The 26,736-nt window shown below is 45.7% G+C and overlaps 1 protein-coding gene across 1 annotated transcript in view; it reads left to right on the forward strand.

Annotated features, from left to right (window-relative positions):
• adamts13 (ADAM metallopeptidase with thrombospondin type 1 motif, 13) overlaps positions 1-26,736 on the forward strand; it is a 66,363-nt gene that overhangs the window by 11,876 nt on the left and 27,751 nt on the right. Inside the window, exons 8-15 of the mRNA XM_039764415.1 lie at positions 1,692-1,842; positions 2,640-2,744; positions 2,824-2,975; positions 7,427-7,490; positions 16,634-16,760; positions 17,017-17,165; positions 23,744-23,864; positions 23,948-24,028. Of these exons, the coding sequence (XP_039620349.1) occupies positions 1,692-1,842; positions 2,640-2,744; positions 2,824-2,975; positions 7,427-7,490; positions 16,634-16,760; positions 17,017-17,165; positions 23,744-23,864; positions 23,948-24,028 (950 nt within the window). The remainder of the gene's footprint in view (positions 1-1,691; positions 1,843-2,639; positions 2,745-2,823; positions 2,976-7,426; positions 7,491-16,633; positions 16,761-17,016; positions 17,166-23,743; positions 23,865-23,947; positions 24,029-26,736) is intronic.

Raw genomic sequence — 26,736 nt, forward strand, 5'->3', positions numbered from 1 at the left:
CCTGGCCCCTCCTCTCTACCTCTGGGCTCCACCTCCAATCTTTTCTTCTGGCTGTTTTTTTGCATTTGCCCCTCCTCTCAGTGTCTGGAGCTCCACCTCCAATCTTTCTTTTTAGCTTCTATTTGCTCCTAACCCCTCCTCTCTGCCTTTGGAGCTCCACCTCTAATCTTTCCTTTTAATTCCTATTTGTCTTTTGGCCCTCCTCTCTCCCTCTGGGCATCACCTTCAATCTTTTCTTTTGACTGTTTTTTGCCCCTGGGCCCACCTCTTGGTATATTGGATTCCACCTCTAACATTGCCTTGTATTTCCTATTTGTCTCTGGCCCATCCTTTCTGCTTCTGGGGCTCCACCTCCAATCTTTTATTCTGACTGTTTTTCTTTTGCACCTGGCCCCTCCTCTCAGTGTCTTGAGGTCCACCTCCAATCATTTAATTTTTAATTCCTATTTCCTCCTATCCCTTCCTCTCTGCCTCTGGGACTCCAGCATCAATGTTTCCTTTTAGTCCCTCTTTATCTCTGGCCCCTCCTCTCAGCCTCTGAGGCTCCACCTCCTGTCTTTTCATATGACTGTTTTTTGACCTGGGTCCCACCTCTTTTTGTTTTGGACTCCTCCTCTAATCTTTCTTTTGCTTGCTATCTGTCTCTGGCTCCTCCTATCTGCTTCTGAGGCTCCACTTCCAATCTTTTCTTCTGACTGTTTTTCCTTTGCACCTGGCCCCTCCTCTCAGTGTCTGGAGGTCCACCTCCAATCTTTACTTTTAACTCCTATTTGCTCCTAGCCCCTCCTCACTGCCTATGGGGCACCACCTCCAATGTTTCCTTTTAATTCCTATTTGTCTCTGGCTCCTCCTCTCTGACTCTGAGGCTCCACCTTCAATCTTTTCATCTGACTGTTTTTCTTTTACACCTGGCCCCTCCTCTCAGTGTCTGGAGCTCCACCTCCAATCTTTCCTTTTAACTCCTATTTGCTCCTAGCCCCTCCTCCTTGCCTATAGGGCTCCACCTCCGATGTTTCATTTTAATCCCTATTTGTCTCTGGCTCCTCCTCTCTGACTCTGAGGCTCCACCTTCAATCGTTTGATCTGACTGTTTTTCTTTTACACCTGGCCCCTCCTCTCTGTCTGGAGCTCCACCTCCAATCTTTCCTTTTAACTCCTATTTGCTCCTAGCCCCTCCTCCTTGCCTATAGGGCTCTACCTCCGATGTTTCATTTTAATCCCTATTTGTCTTTGGCTCCTCCTCTCTGACTCTGAGGCTCCACCTTCAATCTTTTCATCTGACTGTTTTTTGCCACTGGGCCCACCTCTTTGTGTTTCGGACTCCTCCTCTAATCGTTCCATTGCCTGTTATTCATCTCTTGCCCCTCCTCTCTGCCTCTGTGGTGCTGCTGCTGTAAATCATTGGAATGGTATGGGTTTCGTCCGGCATTGACTGTGGCCCATTTATAATGCCACCGCCGCAAACTGCCCCGAGGCTTGGAAACACTGCCTTAGATTAATAAGCCATAATGTCTTGGGAGTTAAAAAGAGGATTGCCATATTCGGCCAATTAAGATATCTTCTTGTAAGGTTGGTAATTGATAAAGACTGACATTGAACTATAGGACTTGTCATAGGAGCCGTTTTCAGCTGATATGAATACCCTGAGTCGTCATTACTTGAGTTTCTTTTCCTTGCATCCTTTCTTTCAGTCAGGGGAAGGCAAATTGTCTGAGTGACCTGCCGGATCTTGAAGGCAGCCTTCCTGGATGGAAGCCAGGGTTATACTACGGTGCAGATGACCAGTGCAAAATTGCCTTTGGCAGAGGAGCCCGAGCCTGCACATTCCAGCGGACTGACATTGTGAGTTTGTCCACATTGGTGCCAGATTTGCAGTATGAAGTGTCAGCGCCCCACGCGCCTTCAGGCCTGTCATGGTAAAGTGTGTGCAAGTCAGGTTGTGGTATACAGTAGGTAGGATGGTGTCCTCCTTCTTTCATCTGAAACTGCACTCAGGCTCCACATGTCAGGAGGGCCAGGGGCTGGCTGGTCACCACAATGTCTCAAAGATGAACTTTGTCCATGTCTCCTTGACCATTTGTTCTCCTTGACAAACAAGGTTTCCATTCACTGGATGTTTTCCATGGCAACTGCACTTTTTGTAGCCTTAGTGACAGACTGAGCAGGTGACAGAGCTGATCAGCTCGGGTCTCAAGAACTCGAGGAATGACTCCATCTGGTCCTGCAGCTTTTTCTGTGTGCCGCTTCCTCGGTTGTCTCCTCACAGTGTTTGGCAGGCTATACCGATGGTCAGAGGTGGGCTCATTACTGGTGGTACCAGTTACCGATTATTACAGTCAGTGACGCAGTAGCCAAGCCCCTCAATATCGTCTCCATTGGACTTGCACATTTCCCAGTCTGTGCAATTTACCTCTTGGATGGTAAGACATTTAATTAAGTGTGTGATCTGCAAAGGCTCCTGTACCCCCAAAGCATTGCACCTACCATCATATGAGGTGAGCCTGCCACGTACCCCATGTGATGTGCTGACATGTCGATCCACATGTTACTCTGAATGTCTTCTGACAGTACCGGCGTCCATCTTCTGTGCCATTCCTCCGCTCCTCTCCCTGTCTTATGGTTCCACTTCTCTCCACCAGGATGTCTGCAGGGTGCTGTCTTGCCATACCAACCCCAGCGACCACAGCAGCTGTACTCGTATGCTCATCCCCCTGCTAGATGGGACCGAGTGCGGGCCTAATAAGGTGAGCGGCCTCGTTCGTTTTCCTAATTTGTGATGCGGCAATGAAGTCATGTTAACGGCTTGTCACTGTCACTCCACAGTGGTGTCTGAAAGGTCGCTGTGTCTCCCCACAAGAGGTCCGCTCTTTGCTTCCAGTCAACGGTGCCTGGTCTGGTTGGACGGCGTTCTCTCCGTGCTCACGCACTTGTGGCGGTGGGGTCACGTTCAGAAGGCGGCAGTGCAATAATCCCAGGTAAGATGAAATAGGTGGTAGCACTGCCACCTGGGCGTGGTAAGGGTCCATATTCAAATTAGTTCAGTTGATAGATAGATAGATAGATAGATAGATAGATAGATAGATAGATAGATAGATAGATAGATATGAAAGGCACTATATAATAGATAGATAGATAGATAGATAGATAGATAGATAGATATGAAAGGCACTATATAATACATAGATAGATAGATATGAAAGGCACTATATAATACATATAGATAGATAGATAGATAATGTGAAAGGCACTATATAATAGATAGATAGATAGATAGATAGATAGATAGATAGATAGATAATGTGAAAGGCACTATATAATAGATAGATAGATAGATAGATAGATAGATAGATAGATAGATAGATAGATAGATAGATAGATAGATATGAAAGGCACTATATAATACATATAGATAGATAGATAGATAGATAGATAGATAGATAGATAGATAGATACTTTATTAATTCACATACTCCAGCAGCAGAATACTGATAATAACAATATTAAATTAAAGAGTGATAACAATGCAGGTATAACAGACAATAACTTTGTATAATGTTAACGTTTTTGGAATTGAAGAGTCGCATAGTGTGGGGTCTTCTCAGTCTGTCGCTGAAGCTGCTCCTCTGTCTGGAGATGATCCTGTTCAGTGGATGCAGTGGATTCTCCATGATTGACAGTTGCCTGCTCAGTGCCCGTCGCTCTGCCACGGATGTCAAACTGTCCAGCTCCGTGCCTACAATACAGCCTGCCTTCCTCACCAGTTTGTCAAGTTGTGAGGCGTCCCTCTTCTTCATGCTGCCTCCCCAGCACACCACCGTGTAGAAGAGGGCGCTCACCACAACCATCTGATAGAACATCTGCAGCATCTTATTACAGATGTTGAAGGATGCCAGCCTTCTAATGAAGTATAGTCAGCTCTGTCCTCTCTTGCACAGAGCATCAGTATTGGCAGTCCAATCCAATTTATCATCCAGCTGCACTCCCAGGTATTTATAGGTCTGTACCCTCTGCACAGTCACCTCTGATGATCACGGGGTCCATGAGGGGCCTGGTCCTCCTAAAATCCACCACCAGTTCCTTGGTTTTGCTGGTGTTCAGGTGTTGGTGGTTTGAGTCGCACCATTTAACAAAGTCCTTGATTAGGTTCCTGTAGTCCTACCCACTCCTGATGCAGCCCACCATAGCAGTGTCGTGAGCGAACTTTTGCACATGGCATGACTCCGAGTCGTATTGGAAGTCCGATGTATATAGATTGAACAGGACCGGAGAAAATCCAGTCCCCTTTGGCACTCCTGTGCTGCTGACCACAATGTCAGACCTGCAGTTCCCGAGACACACATACTGAGGTCTGTCTGTAAGATAGTCTACGATCAATGCCACCAGGTATGAATCTACTGCCATCTCTGTCAGCTTGTCCCTGAGGAGCCGAGGTTGGATGGTGTTGAAGATGCTAGAGAAGTCCAGAAACATAATTCTTACAGCACTACTGCCTCTGTCCAAGTGGGAGAGGGATTGGTGTAGCATGTAGATGATGGCATTCTCCGCTCCCACCTTCTCCTGGTATGCGAACTGCAGAGGGTCGAGGGAGTGGCGGACCTGTGGCCTCAGGTGGTGAAGCACCAGCCGCTCCATGGTCTTCATCACATGTGACGTCAGAACGACAGGCCGGAAGTCATTCAGCTCACCAGGACGTGATACCTTTGGGACTGGGGTGATGCAAGATGTTTTCCAAAGCCTCAGGACTCTCCTCTGTTCCAGGCTCAGGCTGAAGATGCGCTGTAGAGGACTCCCCAGCTCCAGCGCACAGGCCTTCAGCAGTCGTGATGATACTCCATCTGGACCCGCTGCTTTGTTGTGACAAGCTGACAGCTCAAATGCAACTCAACTTCACAAATCACTTCTAATATGATGACATACTGAATGAGCGAGCTTGCCGTACATTAGCAATAATGAGACTTGTGTCAGTAGTGGGATTTTACCTCACTTACTGTGGCAGTACTGGGCACTATATGGCATTAGTGGCAAGTGTGCCCATAGTCGCTGGCTCAACAACCTACAAAGGCAATCTCGTTTCTCCAGTTAGCTGGTAGGTCAATCTCAATTTTTGGTCAGCAGGCTCAGGATTTGTTGAAGTGGACACAGGATGTGGCATTAGAGGTGACGTGTTGTCCTTATCCTTCTGAGCTGGCCTTCTCCGGCACACATGGAAAGACATTCAGCACACTTTTTTTTTTCTTTGTGAGGCCAGATGTGGTTACCTGTGTGTGAAGGATACCGGGGACATCAGCGTACCCCAAATCCCAACACGAATACACACAGTGAGTCCGGGTTCAAATAATGGAAGGTTTAATAAATTCACCTCCACAAAGAGAAGCACAATGACAGGTTGTCTCTCTCCACAAAACGCAATACCTCTACCCAATTCCTCTCACCAATGCATTGCCCTCCTCCAGTTAAGTGTTGCTTACATCCTCCCAGCTCCGACTCACCTGGTCCTTTTTATTAAGGACCCAGGAGTACTTCTGGTGCCCGGGCCACTGCCCGATGGAATTACTGCCGTGTGATACAGACGTCCTGCTTCTCCCAACAGTGCCCCCTTGTGGCATCCATGGTCCCCAGCAGGGCTGTATTGCTGGACTGCACGTCCCAGCATTTCCTACTGGTTCCCAAATGGGTGCCCATATGCAGGGCTGCTGTTCTGGGGGAATAAAAAGTCCCCAGCAATACTGTATCTTCCACTCCATCTCCTCCGGCCATCACTTCCGGGTCTGGCTCCTTCTTTTCTCTTGGTTGGGATGCCCATCTGCCTATTTGGAGCCTCCCACCATCCCTTTATCTGGTGTGGCTGCCCGTCCAATCCGTGTGGCATTCACACCAGTCAACAGAAGGGAAGACCATCATTAGAGTAGAGCTGGGAAGAAGGCTATGAAGAGGCAGCAGAATGGAAAACCAATGGATGGCAGCAGCTGGTAAGCAACTGCAAGGACAGGGGATGGCAGACCTGGCTGCTTCCAATGAAGGTGGGCTGTATGGAGTCTACTGACCAGGATAGGACAGAAGAACAGCAGCAGCATTTTGAAATTTTCACGTCGACTGTTGACGGAGAGAGGTTAGGAGCACACACTGATACAGTGCATTGCCGCACCCACCACACAATAAACCAACTCAGGACCAACCAGGCAATGGGTGATATCTCAGCACCACATTAGCTCAGATGTAGTGGAACAGTGTGAGGTTTTTTTATGGTGGCTGGAGTGCCAATTCTGCCACCAACCGCCAGGTTGGAGGGCCTACATGCAGGGATGGATGCAGATTAACCCATATACCCAGGACGGAGCGGTCGCAGGTTAAGGGCCTTGCTCAAGGGCCCAACAGAGCAGAGACCCTTTTGGCATTTTACGGGATTCGAACGGGCAAACCTTCCGATTGCCAGTGCAGATTCCTAGCCTCAGAGCCACCACTCCACCCGCTGTTGACGGAGCTCCCTGGAAACGTTCATCGCGTGACATCTTCAGATTGACCCTATAAATGCGCCGTTTACACATCCGCGTTTGGATAAATAAGAGACATTGAGTGCGATTCTCGGTGTCTATTGATCTCGTTTTTCTGACCTTCTCCTCGTCTTACAGTTCTGAGTCTCGTGTACGTCTCTGGCTTGGCGAAAGATCGGATTGACTTTTTTAGGTTCGGACCCCTGCATGTACAGTAATTCTTGTTGATCACGTTACGTCTTCTGATCCTTTAATTGAAATTCCCTCTGCTGAAGAAGAACAGTATTTATTTTATTGCTGCAATCACTAAATATATAAAGACACATTATTGAAGTTTAAAATTAACGCATTGCTTAGAAAATTAGAAGAAGATTTAAACAGATGTCAAAGACGGGATGAACACAGTCTTAGAACGCTTACTGTAGATTAGCAATAACGTCACTTTCTCAGGGTCACATTGTGTCAGCAGTGGGATTTTGTAACTCAAGACCTCAGGGTTTGAAGTCTTCTGTGAGCCCGCGGGTGATGCCACTCAACTAGTTACATTGTCCTTCTGATACGCCCGATTAACTGACGCCAAGATGACAATTGGCCATTGTCTCACGAGATTTCCCAGAGCACAGCTACTTGAAGATAAAATCATTGTTTATGCAAGTGATAATATTAATGGTCAAAGTTCAGCATTTTAACACATTCCTGTTCATCATGGCACCTGAGAGTGTTCAAGTTTGGTCTGACATGCAAGCCAGAATGGAGTGGACCTTTCGGTGGGACTCTGCACATATGACAATACAATGACTTGGTGTGGCCTCATCCAGGATGGAGGCTCACTGTCTGGAAATCAACACGGTGACAAAGGTGACAACCTGGACGCATGTAGGATGCTGTCACCTGCTTTGGTTTATTAACCTAAACGTTGCCTGCTTTACTTCTAGGCCGGCATTTGGTGGGCGCAAGTGTGAAGGAAAACACCTGGAGGCCAAGCTCTGTAACCGGCAGGTGGGTCCAGAAATCCTTCTGTTGATCAATCTGAGTTGTGAAACGTCGCCGGGTGTAGAAAAGGAGTGCTAAGTGATCATAGTAGAGGCACGTGGACTGTCAGATCCTTAAGGGGACAGAGAGACAGAATGTCTGGGCTGGGATGATCACCTTTGGGGCAGCATGTGAGGTTTAACTTAAAAGGGCCAGCAGGGGGCAGACTTGCCAGCTCTCGCTTTCAATGATCTTTACTTTTAAATCTCAAATGTCTTCTCCAAGGTCTAAGCTTTAAATCAGTTCAAGAAGTGGAGGGTTGAAACAACTGCTTTGTTGTACAATTAATAATTCAGACAGTCAAGTCCTATGCACCAATGAAGGTGCCTTATAATTTACATATATAAAATAGAATGTCTGCCTGTCTGTCTGTCAGTCTGTCTGTTCCCTATACAATCCTGGACCAAATGTTGCATAGTTGTTCTGTAGGACCATAGAGACAATATAGACAACTTTGGAACTCGAAACGTCAATCCTGAGGCTCCTAGTGTTTTTTTCTTTTCTCTCTGATACTGGTTGCACACCAGTGCCACCTGCTGGCTTAGTGCTAATCCGACACTCTATGACCGATCTGAACAAAAGTTTGAATAGTTGCTCTCTGGAACCATACAGACAAGACAGAATACATTGGAACTCATATTGTTTCCCCTGGGGGTCCCAGTGTTTTTTTTTTTTTCCTGGGTGCTACGCTTTTCACAGCAGTGCCACCTGCTGGCTCAGAACAAGTATTACACTCCTACACCCTTTGACTGATCTGGACCAAATTTTGCATAGTTGTTCTCTAGGACCAAACGAACAAGACAGACTACTTTGGAACCCAACATTTCAGCCCTTGGACTGCCAGTGTTTTTTTTTTCTTTTCTCTGTAATACTGTTTGTACACCAGTGCCACCTGCTGGCATAGAGCAAGTATGCCAACCTGACGCTCTTTGACCAATCTGAGCCAAAGTTTGCACAGTTGCTCTCTAGGACCATACAGATAAGATAGAATACATTGGAACCCAGATTGTTTCCCCTGAGGCTCCCAGTGTTTTATTTTTTTCTCCGTGATACTGTTTGCGCAACAGTGCCACCTGCTGGCTTAGTGCCAATCCCACACTCTATGTCTGGTCTGAACTAAAGTTTTCATAGTTGCTCTCTAGGTCCATACAGACAAGATATACTGCTTTGCAACCCAACATTTCAACCCTGGGGGTCCTAGTGGGGGATTTTCCCGCAGAGTGCTATAATTTGCACACCAGTGCCACCCACTGCCTCAGAGTAAGTACTACAATCCTACACACCCTTTGATGGATCTGGACCAAATGTAGCATAGTTGTTCTCTAGGACCATACAGACAATATAGACAACTTTGTAACTCGAAACGTCAATCCTGAGGCTCCTAGTGTTTTTTTCTTTTCTCTGTGATACTGGTTGCACACCAGTGCCACCTGCTGGCTTAGTGCCAATCTGACACTCTTTGACCGATCTGAACCAAAGTTTGAATAGTTGCTATCTGGAACCATACAGACAAGACAGGAATACATTGTGACTCAAATTGTTTCCCCTGGGGGTCCCAGTGTTTTTTTTTTCCTGGGTGCTACGCTTTTCACACCAGTGCCACCTGCTGGCTCAGAACAAGTATTACACTCCTACATCTTTTGACTGATCTGGACCAAATTTTGCATAGTTCTTCTCTAGGACCAAACAAACAAGACAGACTACTCTGGAACCCAAAGTTTCAGCCTTTGGACTGCCAGTGTTTTTTTTTTCTTTTCTCTGTAATATTGTTTGTACACCAGTGCCACCTGCTGGCATAGAGCAAATATGTCAATCCGACACCCTTTGACCGATCTGAACCAAACTTTGCATAGTTGCTCTCTGGAATCATAAAGACAAGACAGAATACATTGGAACTCAACTTGTTTCCCCTGGGGGTCCCAGTGTCTTTTTTTTTTGTCCTGGGTGCTACACTTTTCACACCAGTGCCAACTGCTGGCTCCGAACAAGTATTACACTCCTACACCTTTTGACTGACCTGGACCAAATTTTGCATAGTTCTTCTCTAGTTGCTGCGTAGGTCCATACAGATAGGATTTACTGCATTGGAACCCAAAATTTCAACCATGGAGGTCCCAGTGGTTCTCTCCCCCAAACACACACAAAGTGCTATGAGTTGCACACCAGCACCACCTGCTGCCTCAGAGCAAGTATTACAATCCGATACACGTTGATCAATCAGGACCAAATCTTGCATAGCTGCTGTCTAGGGTCATATGGATAAACTGCTTTGGAACCCACAATTTTTCTCCTGGCACAGGGAGACATTTTAAGCTCCACAAAGACAACTGAGTGTGACAAACAATAATAATCTCTCTATATAAAATGTGAATGTCTCTCTGTCTGTATGTTCCTTATACAATTCTGCCCCTTTTGACTAATCTGAACCAAATTTTGTTCTCTAAGAGCATACTGACCTGGCAGACTACTTTGGAACACACAATTTGGACCCTGGGGGTCCCAGTGTTTTTTTGTTTTTTTTCCCCCTGTGATTTAGTTTGCACACCAGTGCCCTCTACTGGCTCAGAGCAAGTATTACAATCCTACAATCCCACAATCCTTGCGAATTTGTGACCGATGGTTCACCAATGAGAAAATCTTTGAACTTATATAAACTCTGCTTTACTGTATTAAACCAAATGAGTGGTGAGCCTCCTGGTCCCCACGGTCTCCCACAGCGTCGGCACACCTCTCTACCTGTCCACAGTGCAAATCCCACCGTTGTCACCAATTTCTTTTAGTCTGAAGGTTTGCTCTGGAGTGAGTTGTCGGCAGCCAAGTCGTGATCTCTTGGCTGAGAGGCGAGCACTTTGTGGCGTGAGCGAAATGGTGCACCTCCTGGCGACGTCAGCTGATCTGTGTGTGTGTGTGTGTGTGTATGTGTGGGTGTCAGCCTCCGCCATCTCACATAGTGTCACCACTAAACACGCAGTGAAAGTCGTGAAGACCTGGGCTACACTGGCTGTCCAACCTGATGACACAATCAAAGCTTTCAGTGTCTGTGATGACTTTTCATGAACAGCTTGTCCAGAAGAGAGGTGGCACCAAATGCCACATCCAGATACCAAGAAGAGAAACAGAATAGAGGAGGGTTAATAATAGTTTAGAAATATCATGATACTTACATTTTTTAAAACAGATGGCTAACAAACAGAGTTGCAGTAAGCTCGGCTCATCAGCAGCTCTAGTCAGGGTATGCTGGACTAAAGTTGTGCCTCTTCAGCCGGAGACTGACGGGCCATCTTGTTATATTAGCAGTTAGGTCATCCCACAGCTACGGGGTCCTGTACCTAACAGCTCGACCTCCCACTGTTATTTTATTAATCCTTGGAATTTTAAACAGGCCGCCATCTTGAGAGCTCAATGTATGTTCAGGTTTTTAAGTAATGATAAATAAACAGCATCTCCACCATTTAAGATTTCCAACTAGCGCCAAATCGTCTGCATAGAAGAGTCCCCACGGCAAACCCATTCTGACGTGTTTCCCTCAAGGCTTCGAGCGCCACAATAAGGAGAAGCAGACTCATGATGGACCCTCAATTAATTCCTACCTTGACCTTGACGTCCAAATAGTCGCTATAGCCCACATTGGTCCTGTTTCTCCTTTTAGCACCCACCTACATGGTCATCACTGGTTGCACTAACCATTCCTCAACGCCAGATTCTCTCAAAGCCCATGAGACCACCTCACCAGCTACCCAATCAAAAGCCTTCTCATGGTTGACAAATGCCCACCAATGCTCAGTGTTAAAAAAGGAAGCTTTTTGGAACAAGCAATGGAAGTTGTCGAGTACGTGTTTGAGACGAATTGCGACAAAAAGTGAGAAATCGACAAGACGCCAGGTGTAGGTTATATGGATTTCATACATAGGGAGATTATTATTTGTATCATTATTATACTTTCTACATTTCTGACTTTGTATTTTTAGTGTCTTGCATATTTTATAGTAGAAAGATCAGATTTAATAAATACGTAATTTTTTAAGGCACAAAATGTTTTTTTGGAGAAAAAAATGCAACGCTAAGGAGATTAAGGCCTACCCCAGCTGAACAGCAAGATGGCCTTTAAATGTGACGATAATTAAAGGAAGATTTTAAAATCAGCTTAACTGCATTGTAAGGACTCAAGGACAGGGGTGATGTGTTCCTACTTTCTGTTTTTTGTAATAATTTAGTCTTTTGAACAGACTTCAAGCGTCTTAAAGAGCGAGTTGAACAGCCAGTGAATAACACACGTGTTTTAACTCTTTCAGGGCTGATGTCGACTTTTCTTGAAATTCAGGGGTAGAGGACGGTAATCAGCTGTAAATGACAACAAAACTCATCGTTGCATTATAGTTTGACTTTCCGTTGCTAGAAGGAAAGTTTGCTTCGTTGATTTGACGTCGATTCCCTGTGCATGCATGAGTAGTGAAGAGCAAACGGCGTCTAAAATGGCATCGAACATCTAACGAGAAACCAAAGTGAATGCGCAAAGGAATATACTCCGTGGACAACGTTTTGCACGTCATCGCTGAATCGGACTCTGGCTTGTCGGACTCCAAAAATCCTTCAAAACGGAGATCAAAAACGAAAGTGAGGTATCAGCATCGGCTGATTGTGGTGCTCAACACGTTTGTGTAGCTGATGTCCTACAGCAATGTTCACTTATGATGACAAGCGGTACTAACCAGATCGCTTCACACTGTGACTGCCACCACCACACTCCTGCTCCGCAAAGACAGCCAGCCCGCGACGCATTCCTGCTGGCCATTGAGCCGCCCCCACGCAGCTCCTGCTGCCAGACATGCCAACGGCGGCCGCAGCACGCAGCAACAGACATTTTATGTTAATTTATATGTGAAAACATTGCTTTGTGTGCGTTTCAGAAAATTACTTTTTGGCAAAAATATTTAACCCTTAAAGAGTTAAAGCCCAGCCCCGCTGGTCCTCTTGAGCCGACTGGCACTCCAAAGGTGATCAGCCCGTCCCTGACACCTTAAGTTGATGTCCCATTATGTGACTTCTAGTCAGTGGGAATGTCAAACTGAACGATGGCCGTTGCTGATCTCCCAACTGCACAACTAGGTGGGCAAATTACACGCCTCTGTGATGACTTTCAAATTTCCAAACTCGCTATACTGTATTTCTGACAGCCACACAACAGAGCTGTTGCTGTACAAATTCTTTTACAGGTGTGGAGAGTTCAGTTGTAATCCAGCGTTTCTCAACCTTTAAGTATTTGCGACCCGAGTTTTCATAACAGTTTTAATCGCCCCCCCTAACATTTTTTTGAAACCCTAATGAAATGTATTCCTATATTTTTTGCTGCCGATACCCCGCTACAAGTCGGCCCTCTTCTCTACTGTATTTACACTCACCTAAAGGATTATTAGGAACACCTGTTCAATTTCTCATTAATACAATTATCTAATCAACCAATCACATGGCAGTTGCTTCAATGCATTTAGGGGTGTGGTCCTGGTCAAGACAATCTCCTGAACTCCAAACTGAATGTCAGAATGGCAAAGAAAGGTGATTTAAGCAATTTTGAGCGTGGCATGGTTGTTGGTGCCAGACGGGCCGGTCTGAGTATTTCACAATCTGCTCAGTTACTGGGATTTTCACGCACAACCATTTCTAGGGTTTACAAAGAATGGTGTGAAAAGGGAAAAACATCCAGTATGCGGCAGTCCTGTGGGCGAAAATGCCTTGTTGATGCTAGAGGTCAGAGGAGAATGAATGGGCCGACTGATTCAAGCTGATAGAAGAGCAACTTTGACTGAAATAACCACTCGTTACAACCGAGGTATGCAGCAAAGCATTTGTGAAGCCACAACACGCACAACCTTGAGGCGGATGGGCTACAACAGCAGAAGACCCCACCGGGTACCACTCATCTCCACTACAAATAGGAAAAAGAGGCTACAATTTGCACGAGCTCACCAAAATTGGACAGTTGAAGACTATAAAAATGTCGCCTGGTCTGATGAGTCTCGATTTCTGTTGAGACATTCAAATGGTAGTCAGAATTTGGTGTAAACAGAATGAGAACATGGATCCATCATGCCTTGTTACCACTGTGCAGGCTGCTGGTGGTGGTGGTGGTGTAATGGTGTGGGGGATGTTTTCTTGGCACACTTTAGGCCCCTTAGTGCCAATTGGGCATCATTTAAATGCCACGGGCTACCTGAGCATTGTTTCTGACCATGTCCATCCCTTCATGACCACCATGTACCCATCCTCTGATGGCTACTTCCAGCAGGATAATGCACCATGTCACAAAGCTCGAATCATTTCAAATTGGTTTCTTGAACATGACAATGAGTTCACTGTACTAAAATGGCCCCACAGTCACCAGATCTCAACCCAATAGAGCATCTTTGGGATGTGGTGGAACGGGAGCTTCGTGCCCTGGATGTGCATCTCACAAATCTCCATCAACTGCAAGATGCTATCCTATCAATATGGGCCAACATTTCTAAAGAATGCTTTCAGCACCTTGTTGAATCAATGCCACGTAGAATTAAGGCAGTTCTGAAGGCGAAAGGGGGTCAAACACTGTATTAGTATGGTGGTCCTAATAATCCTTTAGGTCAGTGTATATGCTTCCCCTTGGCCATATTATTCGTAGCTATGGTCTGGGTTATCATTTTTATGCAGATGATACTCAATTCTGCTTCAATGTTAAAAGTGGAACTTCATCAGAGCTCTCTCAGCTCACAACCTGCCTCAGTGAAATTAAAAGGTGGATGGAGCAGAACTCTTTAAAATTAAATTGCAACAAAACTGAACTCCTGCAAATTGGGACTAAAGTGCACCTTAATAAAATGAGCTCCGTCCCAGCCCATCTTGGTGGTGATCTCATCAGACCTGCCTCTTCTGCAACGTTTCACAACCTTTAAGTATTTGCGACCCGAGTTTTCATGACAGTTTTAATCGCGCCCCCCTAACGTTTGTTTGAAAGGAGCCCACTAATACCAGTTTGTTCTTTTTTAATTAATGATCATAGATATCATAGACTGTGGTGGGCTGGCACCCTGCCCGGGGTTTGTTTCCTGCCTTGTTCCCTTGTGTTGGCTGGGATTGGCTCCAACAGACCCCGTGACCCTGTAGTTATAGCGGGTTAGATGATGGATGGATGGATATATCATAGATGCATATTTGATTATACCTACTTAACTTTTATCGACATTTATCTAACTCTATATTTATTTTCCTAGTATCAGAATGTAGTTTAAGTTCATTTGTTTTGGTTTCAATAGATGTATTTTTCATAATTTTGATTCGTTTTCTTTTTTTCACATCTTCGTGCCCCCCTTTTTGTTATTTCGTGTCCCCCTAGGGGGGACCGCCCCACAGTTTGAGAACCACTTCTCTACTGCAAAGAATCTCGGTGTCATTTTTGATTCCCCCCTTTCTAATTCCGCCCACATAAATCACATTAAGAAACTTTATTACTTTCAATCCCGTAACATATCCCGTGTTTGCTCCTTCCTCTCCTTTTCTACTGCTGAGAAATTTGTCCCTGCTTTTATCACGTCCCGCATCGATTATTGTAACTCGGTGCTGGCAGGCGCCCCTTCTAATCTTATATCACAGCTCCAGCTTATTCAAAACTCAGCTGCAAGAGTCCTGACATGAACCAGCAGCAGCGAGCACATCACAGCCATCCTGCTTCGCCTTCACTGGCTCCCTGTGTCTTACAGAATCGAATATAAAATCCTACTAATAACCTACGAAGCCTTAAATAACCTCGCGCCAAACTACATCAGTGACCTTCTCCATCACTATGTGCCTGCCTACCCACGAAGGTCCTCTGATTCTGGCCATCTTGTTGTGCCTCACACTAATCTACACTCCATGGGTGACAGCAGGGCCTTCAGCTGTATAGCGAGTGCCCAGACTCTGGAATGACCTACCAAAATTAATCAGGTCAGCGGACTCCATGAATTCTTTTAAAAAACAACTTCAAACTCATCTGTTCAGGAAGGCTTTTAGCTCTACTTGACTTCATTCCCCTTCTCTCAGTTTACCTCCATGTCAAGATGTTCATGTAACCTGTGTGTGTGTGTGTGTGTGTGTGTGTGTGAGTGTGTGTGAGTGTGAGAGAGTGTGTGTGTGTGTATATGTGTGTGTGTGTATATGTGTATATGTGTGTGTGTGTATATGTGTGTGTGTGTGTGTGTGTGAGAGTGTGTGTGTGTGTATGTGTGTGTATATGTGTGTGTGTGTGTGTGTGTGTATATGTGTGTGTGTGTGTGCGAGACCATCAGTTATGTTGTCTGTTAGGCTCTCTCTGAATTCACTGTCTTAATCTTCTTTTCTTTATTTCTTTGCTTTGTACTGTGCTATAAACTGTATACCCTGCCGTTCTTTCTTATATTCTCTAAGTGCCTTGAGCATGGGAAAGACACTAAAGAAATAAAATGTATTATTATTATTTTATTATTATACCTGCTTAACTTTTATCGACATTTATCTAACTTTATATTTATTTTTCTAGTATCAGAATGTAGTTTAAGTTCATTTGGTTTTTTTTTCAGTAGATGTATTTTTCATATTTTCAATTCTTGTTTTCTTTTTTTTCAGTTCTTCGCGCCCCCCTTTTTTGTTACTTTGTTAGCCCCACAGGTTGAGAGCCGTCGTTGTCATTTCTGCCCCGTTTTCTTTCTTTTTGTCCGTTCTGTTGTGGTACATAAAACACACGACATCAGACAGACGAGCTTTTCTTGCGTTTGGGAGGTCCAAGACCCCCACTTTCCTCATTGCCCGTCATGGCATTACATGCTTTGTACTTCCTACTGTGAGCTCATTGGTCGTCAGCTGTCATGCATGCGGGGCGGGCTGCCCCCTGGCCCCCCCTTCCCCCAAAACGTAACACAAAATCAAACCTGTCCGAGCCTGTTGTGGACTAGCTGGACTGCGACACCGCATGTGTCAGACTACACGACGGGCAGACTGACTGCCTCTGACTCACTAAGGTGACGTAAACGATCATCGTGGCCTTATATTCAATTGGCAGAGGTGCCAAACATGACGGGCCGCAGCACACAGACCCACTTTTCTTCTTCTCTTCTTTTCCTTTGCAGCCTTGCTTGACAATCCAAGTGGACTTCATGGCGGAGCAGTGTTCCCAGACCAACACGGAGCCACTCTTCCTTACCGCAAGAGTGCCATCTTACCACAAGTGGACTCCTGCCCTCGGCTTTGCCGCAGGTGATCTGTGTATCCATCTGGGACTGGCCTGTACTGGGTGGGATAGGAGGCTGAACTTTTCTGTTGGTGGGCTCTTGTCAAAGGCAGCCTGCTGGTGGTCTGGTCCTCTGGTTTCATTTTGCCTGTTCCTTCTGTGTTGATACTGCATTGGCACACCTGCGACCAGCACATGCATGCTGGCAGGTGGCACATGGCTTTGTCTTCTTACTCTTTTTATTTGCTACCATCTCTTCTGTCTCTCTTCTTGTTCCTCCAGGTGACGCTCAGTGCAAACTGCTGTGTCGCTCCGAGGGGAAGAACTTCATGATGAGTCGGGGAAGCCAGTTTATCGATGGGACGCGGTGTGAGCTGGGGAGCCCAACGCTCAGTGCACCGGTTGGCATCTGTGTGGCAGGAGAGTGCAGGGTGAGTGGGGAAAAAAAAAAAAACGAGGTTGGGGGAATGTGTGGGGTTCACATTATTACAGAATATCTCTGAAATAAATAAATAAATCATCCATCCAACCATCCTTCCATTACCCAACCTGCTATGCCCTAATTACAGGGTCACGGGGGTCTGCTGGAGCCAACACAGGGCACAAGGCAGGAAACAAACCCTGGGCAGGGCGCCAGCCCACCGCAGAACACACACCCACACCAGGGACAGTTTAGGATCACCAGTCCACCTAACCTGCATGTCTTTGGACTGCGGAAGGAAACCCACCCAGACACGGGGAGAACATGCAAACTCCACACAGGGTGGTCCCGGGAAGCAAACCAGGTCTCCATACTGCAAGACAGCAGCGTTACCCACTGCACCACCATGCCGCCCATAAATAACTGAGCCACAACATTAAAATGACCTAACATTGTGTGGGTCCCCCTCGTGCCACCAAAACAGCTCTGACATGTTGAGGCATGGACTCCACAAGAGCTCTGAAGGGGTCCCGGCACCAAGACATCAGCAGCAGACCCTTTAACTTCTGTATATTATGAAGGGGGGCTGCCGTGGATTGGACTTGTTGTTCCAGCACATCCCCCAGATGTTCAATCAGATTGAGATCGGGGGAATTTGGTGGCCAAGTCCACACCTCAGACTGTTTGCCATGGGTCCATTATCCCATCGATAGAGGCCACTGCCATCCGTTTGCACAAAGGAGTGCACGTGGTCTGCCACAATCTTTAGATAAGTGGTATTTGTCACAAAGTCACATCGATATAAATGCCAGGACCCAATCAATGCTTCCCCAGCAGAACATTGCCCAGAACATCATACTAACTCCACCAGCTATGTTTCCCGTGGTGCATTCTGCTGCCATCTTTTCCTCAGGCAAATGATGCCCACAGAACTGGCCGTCCAGATGATCTAAAAGAAAATGCGATTCGTCAGACTGGGTCACCTTCTTCCATTGCTCCATGGTCTGCGTCTCAAGCTCATGTGCCCACTGTAGGCGATGGACAGGGGTTAGCATGGGCACTCTGACCAGTCTGTGGCTGCACAGCTTCAGATGCATTCCTCTTATGGCCACCATTAAGAAGCTCTTCTGTGGGATCACACCTGACAAGCTAGCCGACGCTCCCCACTCACATCATTGAGACTTGAGCTTCCATGACACAGTCACCATATACTGGTTACCCTCTATGAACAGACGCAAGGAACATTCAGTGCCCATACAAAGTGTTGGGGTGCCAGCCGGGATGCCCCTCTTTTAATCATTTGTTAAACAGGCACTTGATGGCGCAGTAATGAAAACAAATCAATTATTACTCTTGAGAGCGAGTGAGAATCATGGAGTTCAGTCCTCTTTAGCATTTGGGATACGCCGAGATTTGGGGGTGTCTCACTCTTTGGAAGGGGCTCAGTCAATTGCCCTGCACTCACGGGGCAAAAAAAGAGAAGAGGAAAAAAGAGATGAGCCAGTTAGCAGCGGCGCCCCCTTTCACCCCTCCCGGCTATTACAAACCTTAAGGTGTCCTGCAGACGCACATGTGTGTCACCTTCCTTAGACCTCTTTCAGTAGGTACTACCCCTGCATACTGGGACCAGCCATCAAGACCTGCCATTCTGGAGATGCTCTGACCCCGTCGTCTGGCCATTACAATTTCGACCTTGTCGACGCTGGCCAGATCCTTGCGCTTGCCTGTTTATTCTCCATCCAACAAGTCAACTTCAAGTACTGGCAGATCACTTATTGCCTAATGTGTCGCACCCCGTGACAGGTGCCACTTTAAAAAGTTCTTCAGAGTTATTCACGCCACCTGGCAGTGCTTTTAATGTTGTGGCTGATTGGTGCGTACATACATACACGTGAAAAAGATGTGTCAATAAATCAATCAAAACCCAGTGACACGAGTATAAGTAATTAAATGTTTCAATATTCTGCAGTGGGCTGGCACCCTGCCCGGGGTTTGTTATACCCTGTGCTGGCTGGGATTGGCTCCAGCAGACCCCCGTGACCCTGTAGTTAGGATATAGCGGGTTGGATAATGGATGGATGGATGTTTCAATATTTATGGTTAAGTGCATTGGCGATCCTAAATTGTCCCTAGTGTGTGCTTGTGTATCTATCTATCTATCTATCTATCTATCATATAGTGCCTTTCACATTATCTATCTATCTATCTATCTATCTATCATATAGTGCCTTTCACATCTATCTATCTATCTATCATATAGTGCCTTTCACTCTATCTATCTATCTATCTATCTATCTATCTATTTATCATATAGTGCCTTTCACATCTATCTATCTATCTATCTATCTATCATATAGTGCCTTTCATATCTATCTATCTATCTATCTATCATATAGTGCCTTTTATATCTATCTATTTATCATATAGTGCCTTTCACATCTATCTATCTGTCTATCTATGTATGTATGTTTGTATGTTCAGGACCAAGTGGTGGCTCTGAGGCTGGGGATCTGCACTGGTGAACAGCAGGTTGCCAGTTTAACTCCCTTAAAACGCCAAAAGTGACTTTGCTCCATTGAGCCCTTGAGCAAGGCCAATACCCTCCCTTTCCTGGGCATGACGTTAATCTACATCCAGCCCTACAAGTGGGCCCTCCAGCCTGCAGGGAGGAGCCTGGGGGGGTTGGTGGCAGGATTGGCACTCCAGCCACCAGCCACCATAAAAAACCTCCCACTGTTCCATTCGTCTGAAGTAGTGGGGTGCTGAGGTGTCACCCGTCACATGGCTGCATTCGGGTCCTAACCTGTAGTAAATGTCACTCTGAAGGAGTCAGTGCCTCACCAGCCATGAACCTCACCGCATGTCCCTGCAAGATTGATGAAAGGTGGTCGGTCAGACCTGCCATTTCTGCTCACCTGTTCCTGCATTCTGTATTTCTGCTCGGTTTTCATTGCCGACAGATGCGTTACAAGTTCTCACTTAATGCACTGTTCGGGGTGGAACTCGTTTCTGTCAGCCATGCTCCACTAAAATAGACAATTATTGCGGTGGTCAATCTTAATAAAAAAAAACAAAAACTTATAAAAAGGGGCCTCTCGATTACTAAGGACTGTGTTGAAGTCCCCCCTTTTTCTTCAACAGATGTGAATTTTATGCTCGATAGCCCTCCGACAAATAGGACAGTCACTCAGCCGGTCCCCACACTGCTGACACGTGCCATGGCCGCACATGAAGACCGTATTCTTCATATGATCCAGGCAGACCGGGCACAATGTCTTCTCTTTGATATCCTCCAACTGTTCCTGCAGTTTGCGCACGTCGGCATTCCCGTCAGTGCTCGCGTCGCCTCTCGGGTCCGTGCTGATAGGAGTTGCCGTTGTTGCCCCTCGTCTTGGAGGATCAGTACCCGAATCCTTAACGGGGTCCACATGTAGGGCACCGGTAACGGCACACATTCCCTGCTCGGTTTCCTCATTGGTGGACGTTGCTACATCCGCTTTTCTGATATGCAGGATGTCTGGGTGCAGCTGAGAGCACCCCTGGCATTTCATCTTTTCTTTACAGTTCTTACCAAGGTGTCCCTGTTTGAGACATCGAAAGCATAAACCTTTAGATTTCAAAAAGTCTATTCGGTCTTTGTGTGGCACTTCTTTGATGTTACTGCACTCCGCCAGAATGTGCCACTCACTGCAGAACACGCAGGGTTTTTTAAACGCGTAAGCGGTGGTTGCAGACTTTCGGACCGACGTGTCTCGAGTCCCATTTTCGGGGGCGTCCGTGAAGGTGCTTCTTCTCCGGCGAAACTTCTTTCCTTTTTTCTCGGTGTTGACGTGCCTTCGACATGCACTTCCAAACACAGAATGCAACAGCATTTTAGCCCGCAGGTGGAGAAAGGGAATTAGGTCGGCTATGCCTGCCCTTCTGCCTTCATCTTCTTCAAGATCGAAAGCCACATTTCTCCATTCATCTCGTAAACCAAAAGGGAGTTTCGAGAGCGCAGTACGAACGTTTGAAGTGCTGTTAAAGTCCTTCTCCATGTTTACTTCGGACAAGGCGCCCATACAACTCTCAAGAAAGATGGCATAATCTCTCAGAGCCTCGCCATCATCGCGCTTGATTTGAGGCCACTTCGCTACTTTGTCCAGGTGCGCGAAAATGACGTAGGCCGGGTTGCCATAGTTACTGTCCAGCAGCTTTCTGGCTTGTGCGTAGCCCTGCTCTGCTGGCCCCCGCGTACAACCTATAGCCAGCTCTTGGGGGGCGCGTCTAGTGAACTGTATTAAGTAATCCAGCTTATCTTAAGGGTCTTCTAACACATTGCCTATAACGTGGTCAAAAGCCCTGATGAAGTCGGCATATTCGTAGGGGTCGCCTGAAAATATAGGGATCTCTCTGGGTGGCGCTCGAGGACGTAGTGCAGGAGATTCGTTTTTCTGGGCCAACATTCTAGCGACTTTGGCGATTTCTTTCCGAAATTCGGTTTGCCTCTCCATGAACTCGCGCATATCCCACGAATTGCCCTCGACACTCTGAATGTTGGCCCCTAGGGTGCTTCTTAATTGCTGTTGTCCTTTTGCGTTAGACTTGTCCTCTTCGAGCCTTTGCAAAAGTTTATCGATTTCCGAACGTTCAAGTGCTGCTGTCGCCTCTGATGACAAGTCGCGGGGTTCATCATCCATCTTGCGCGTTAACAGCGGGACACTGGCTTCCTTGCGACCATTATTATCTCGTAGCTGTAACTCGCTGAATTGATTCTCGAGCCGAATATCAGCTTGCCCCGATGTGTTTTCGCTTATTTTGGGACTAAATTCATTCCAAGTCTCAGCTTTGGAGGCGAATGACGACTTTTGCGTTCTCTTTGCTTCCTTTGACAGTAAGAGTATCGACCTGTCATCCCGCTCCTCAGGTTCGCCTCTTATTTTGGGAGAGTCTGTTTCAAGCAGCTCCACTATCCTGGGAAAGTTTGCAGGATCAGCGGTAAGGCTTTCGATTTCAACCGTTAGCTTCGAAGGGTGGTCGTGCTCTTCCTCAAAAAGATCTTTAAGTAGATGTATCTGTTCCGAATTGGAGTGTGCACCCCGATCACCTCTTGCATCTTCTCTCGGACGTCGTACGGACATCTTAAAAATCAAAACTGACGGCGTTTCCAGGCAACAGCAGCTACGTCACAATCGCAACTTTCCTCTCTGCCTTTCTCCAGCAAAAGTAAGTCAAGCTTCTTTATCCTGCGCCAACGGCAGGGACAACCGTCCGCGATGCCCCTTTTCTATTCCATCACAGCCTCTTTAGGGTTCGAGCGCAGCGTCTTGCTTTCAGTTCCGATCACGCATAAAGAGGAGAGAAGAGCACAATGCCTCAGCAGCTCCGCTCTTTCTCTTTCGTGGGCGAGTTCCGGAGTTCAGGTCCTCAGATGCCTGTTTTCCACTTCCAAGTCCTTCGGTGACAGTTGTTCTGACGAAATTTGCAGCTGCGTTTGTTCAAAAAGTACCAAAGTTCTACAGCTTTTAGTTTACTTGATAGGGCAATCACGTGATCGGGAGTTCAAATAATTCCACAGACCAAAGATCTTCGTTTTTAAAGTGTTAGCAAAACAGTTCACACAAAAATAGAAAAAAAAGATATTACAAGGAAAAGAAAAGTTCTTGCTTTAAAACGTTCTATGTAAGGCTCATTTATCTTGATGCGTTTGGTCCTACCGTCGTGAAGAGCGTTAAGCACGTGCGGATAACGGAACGCCAGTCCGGGCTTGCAGTGAGCCTGTCACCTAACTGGCCTCAATAACACTCCGTTTAACAGATAGCGCTAAGAAGGTTCTATTTCATATTAACATACAGGGGGTAACAGATGATACCATATTTTAATAAACTATAAGAAGCTGACATTCTATTATTGAAATTATAAGCAATTCTAACATTAGCTAATAAGATTCTATTTCATATTAACATACAGGGGGTAATAGATGATATCCATCCATCCATCCATTTTCTAACCCGCTGAATCCGAATACAGGGTCACGGGGGTCTGCTGGAGCCAATCCCAGCCAACACAGGACACACAAAAACACACCCACACACCAAGCGCACACTAGGGCCAATTTAGAATCGCCAATCCACCTAACCTGCATGTCTTTGGATTGTGGGAGGAAACCGGAGCGCCCGGAGGAAACCCACGCAGACACGGGGAGAACACGACAGATGATACCATATTTTAATAAACTATAAGAAGCTGACATTCTATTATTGAAATTATAAGCAATTCTAACATTAACATTAAACATTTTAAGGTTGGCTCTTACAAAAGAAATACGCAAACAAAACACATTTAGTTATCTATGCTCACATATCATTGTCTTTTTTATTGCTATATTGTCACATTTCACCATTCATTGATTTACTGGCATAATTATTCCTTTCCATTTGGCTGGCGTGGTAAGGAGCCCCGAGTCCACGTCCTCCGTTTCCCCCACCCTGTTCTTCAGTTGCCCACATTTATTTATTAAAGCTCATGAGAGTCCCATTCCATCCGCCACCCCCAACCCCCAAAGTTACCCACCCGTGATGCTAATCCGGTGGTTTTTATTCTCGGCAGGAGTTTGGCTGTGATGGTGACTTGGACTCTAAGCAGGTGCTGGACGTCTGCGGTGTCTGTGGTGGTAACGGATCTTCATGCACAGAGGTGACGGGCGACTACTCAGAAGGCAGGTCGCGAGGTGAGACGGGGCAGGTGGGCTTTCTTTACTCCATTGTCAGCCTTTGAACTTTATTTCTCAGTGTTGCTTTGTTCTCTTGGCAGAGTATGTCACCTTCCTGACAATCCCACCTAATGCCACAACTGTCCATGTCGTCAACAACAGATCTTTGTTCACCCACCTTGGTAAGTAAAGCCTCCTGCATGGGCGCTATTGATGCCAGGCGGAGGGGTGGGGTGGTTTTGAACATCACTCACACAGACAACATAAGGGGAGTTGAGGGTCTCAGGCTGGAAAAAAAATCCCATTGAGCTGCAGCTGGCACAGATTCTCTGTCGGGGGCTCAGCTGAGTCTGTCAGCGTGCTGGCCCTTCAAAAATAAAATGTGTTGTACTTGAACTTGTGCCTGGCGTCAGTGGCGTAGGAGCGGGCGAAGGGGGCGGTCCACTCGTTTTTGGGGGCGGCATTATTGGCCAAACGGCTCAGTACAATTCGTGTGTAAGCAGCAGGGTTCGGAAAAAGATCACCTATGAATGAAAAAAGTAAAAGTCTCTGATTTTTATCTATAAATGCTTCAAAAAAAATTTCAGACTGTCATTCTGTGACGGCATCAGACACAGCGGTTGAAATTTATGAGACAAGAACAAAAATAAACATTAACATTGAACCGATGATAATTTCTAGTAAGATAAACAACTAATTTACAATTTATAATTTCGTTTCGTTTATCAATCCGAATGCGTTCTCACTCTGCGCAGAAAACATCCCCACCTATCACTTGTACACCACACTGGTTCAGGTTTTCGCAGCGTAATTCTATTAAACTAATCATTAGAACACAACTTATCAGTGCGTCTCTACTAAATTCTTGTCTAGTTAATGTTTATAAATAATTAAATGTGAAAAATTATTGCTGTTTCTCTATACATGAATAGATCTATACAAAATATATCTTAAATTTTCTCAATATATCATTTAAATTTTCTATTTAAACAGGTTAACAAATTCAGATATGTTGAAGGGCGGCAAATTGAAGCACCGCCCCACCCCGAGTGGCACGAAATCGAGCTACGCCAACGGACTACCGTCTGTCTGTGTGGGGTTTGGGCAGCTGGTGCGCCCCCTACAGGCCACAAACATTAAAACGAAAATGTTTACGTATATAGTCACACAAAACTGAGCCTTATAAAAATACTAGGGGGCTTTGCCCCCTGCTCGCTTCGCTTATCCCCACGGTTGCGCTACGGACCAGCCACTTCACGTCTCTGCCACTCGCGTTGCTTCGAACATTTTAAAGCCTGTACAGCCTCCAAGATTTTTTTTTTTATAATAGAGAGACTATTCTAACTTTGAACAATTATTTTCTTTCAGCTTTACTTTAGTGCACACTTTTTTTTTTTTTTTATGAGTCATTGACTGTACTGGGCATGTAACACAATCTGAGTTCATACTTCATCATTACCTGAGAACGAGTTGCACTATCCTCACTCTTTCATGAACAGATCATTACCTGAGAACAAGCTGCACAATTCTCAATCATCTTACTCCAAAAAAACAGTTGCACGATTTTCATTTATTTGATTTATTAATACGTGGGTCTCCGACTCCAGTCCTGGAGTGCTACTGTAGCTGCAGGTTTTCATTCTAACCCTTTTCTTAATTAGTAACTTGTTTTTGCTGCTAATTAATTTTTGCTCCCTTCATTTTAATTGTCTTGTTTTTTAAGATTGGGTTCTCTGAATTGCTTCATTTTTTCCTTAAACGGCACCCAAACAGAAAGGAGATGTGAAGTTACCGAGTCAACAGAAGACCACCTAGGATGGGGTCTCAGACTTGAACCACTTTCACTCCAACCAGTTTTTTAATGTGATGTCAGTTCTTGATGTTCATTAAATCAGCAATTTAATTCCATGGCTTGTCGGTACTCAGCTTTTGGCCATGGCAGGCATTTGCAAAACTGTTGATTTTTAATTTTTCTAAGACCCTCGTCAAAATGTTTTGGTGACCGGAGCAGTGGAGCCTTACTGAGACCTTCACCTTTCATTATTTTTAGATGTTGTATGATGGAAGCAGGTTAGCTGGTCATGTGTTGGCTCATTTTGTATCTCATTATTCTTTGGTCGCTAATTAAGGAAAAATGAACAAATGAAGAGGTCTGAGTCTCAAATAGCAAGTCAGTTATAATGAAGGCAAAAATGTTGATTAGCAGCAAAAACAGGTCACCAATTAAGGAAAGACTTAGAATGAAAAGTAGCACACCAGGACCAGAGTTGGAGACCCCCCACATTAATTATTAACCAGTTATTCTCACTTGTTTAATTCATGAATTAATCATTAACCAATGTGAAGAAATCAAAAGAACAATAAAAAAAGCAAAATAAGCTCAAGCTCAATACAGAACTGAAGTGCAGTAGACGGACAGTCAGAGGAGGAAGTGATGTCAGCAGAGCCGGGACTGGAAGTGAGGCTGTCAGGCGGGACTTCCTTCTGATGGTCTACAGAGGAGAAAAGGAGAGAGAGAGAGAGAGAGAGAGAGAGAACGTGATGTGACGGTGCCGACCCCTAGTCTGGCAGATAATCCCATTCATCCATCCATCCATCATCCAACCCGCTACATCCTAACTACAGGGTCACAGGGGTCTGCTGGAGCCAATCCCAGCCAACACAGGGCACAAGGCAGGAAACAAACCCTGGGCAGGGCGCCAGCCCACTGCAGGGCGTGCACACACCCACACACCAAGGATAATTTAGGATTGCCAATGCACCTAACCTGCATGTCATTGGACTGTGGGAGGAAACTCACGCAGACACAACAACAACAACATTTATTTCTATAGCACATGTTCATACAAATAGTAGCTCCAAGTGCTTTACATAATGAAGAAAAGAAAAA

The sequence above is a fragment of the Polypterus senegalus genome, chromosome 9 (assembly GCF_016835505.1).
Source record: "Polypterus senegalus isolate Bchr_013 chromosome 9, ASM1683550v1, whole genome shotgun sequence".
Classification (NCBI taxonomy): Eukaryota; Metazoa; Chordata; class Cladistia; order Polypteriformes; family Polypteridae; genus Polypterus; species Polypterus senegalus.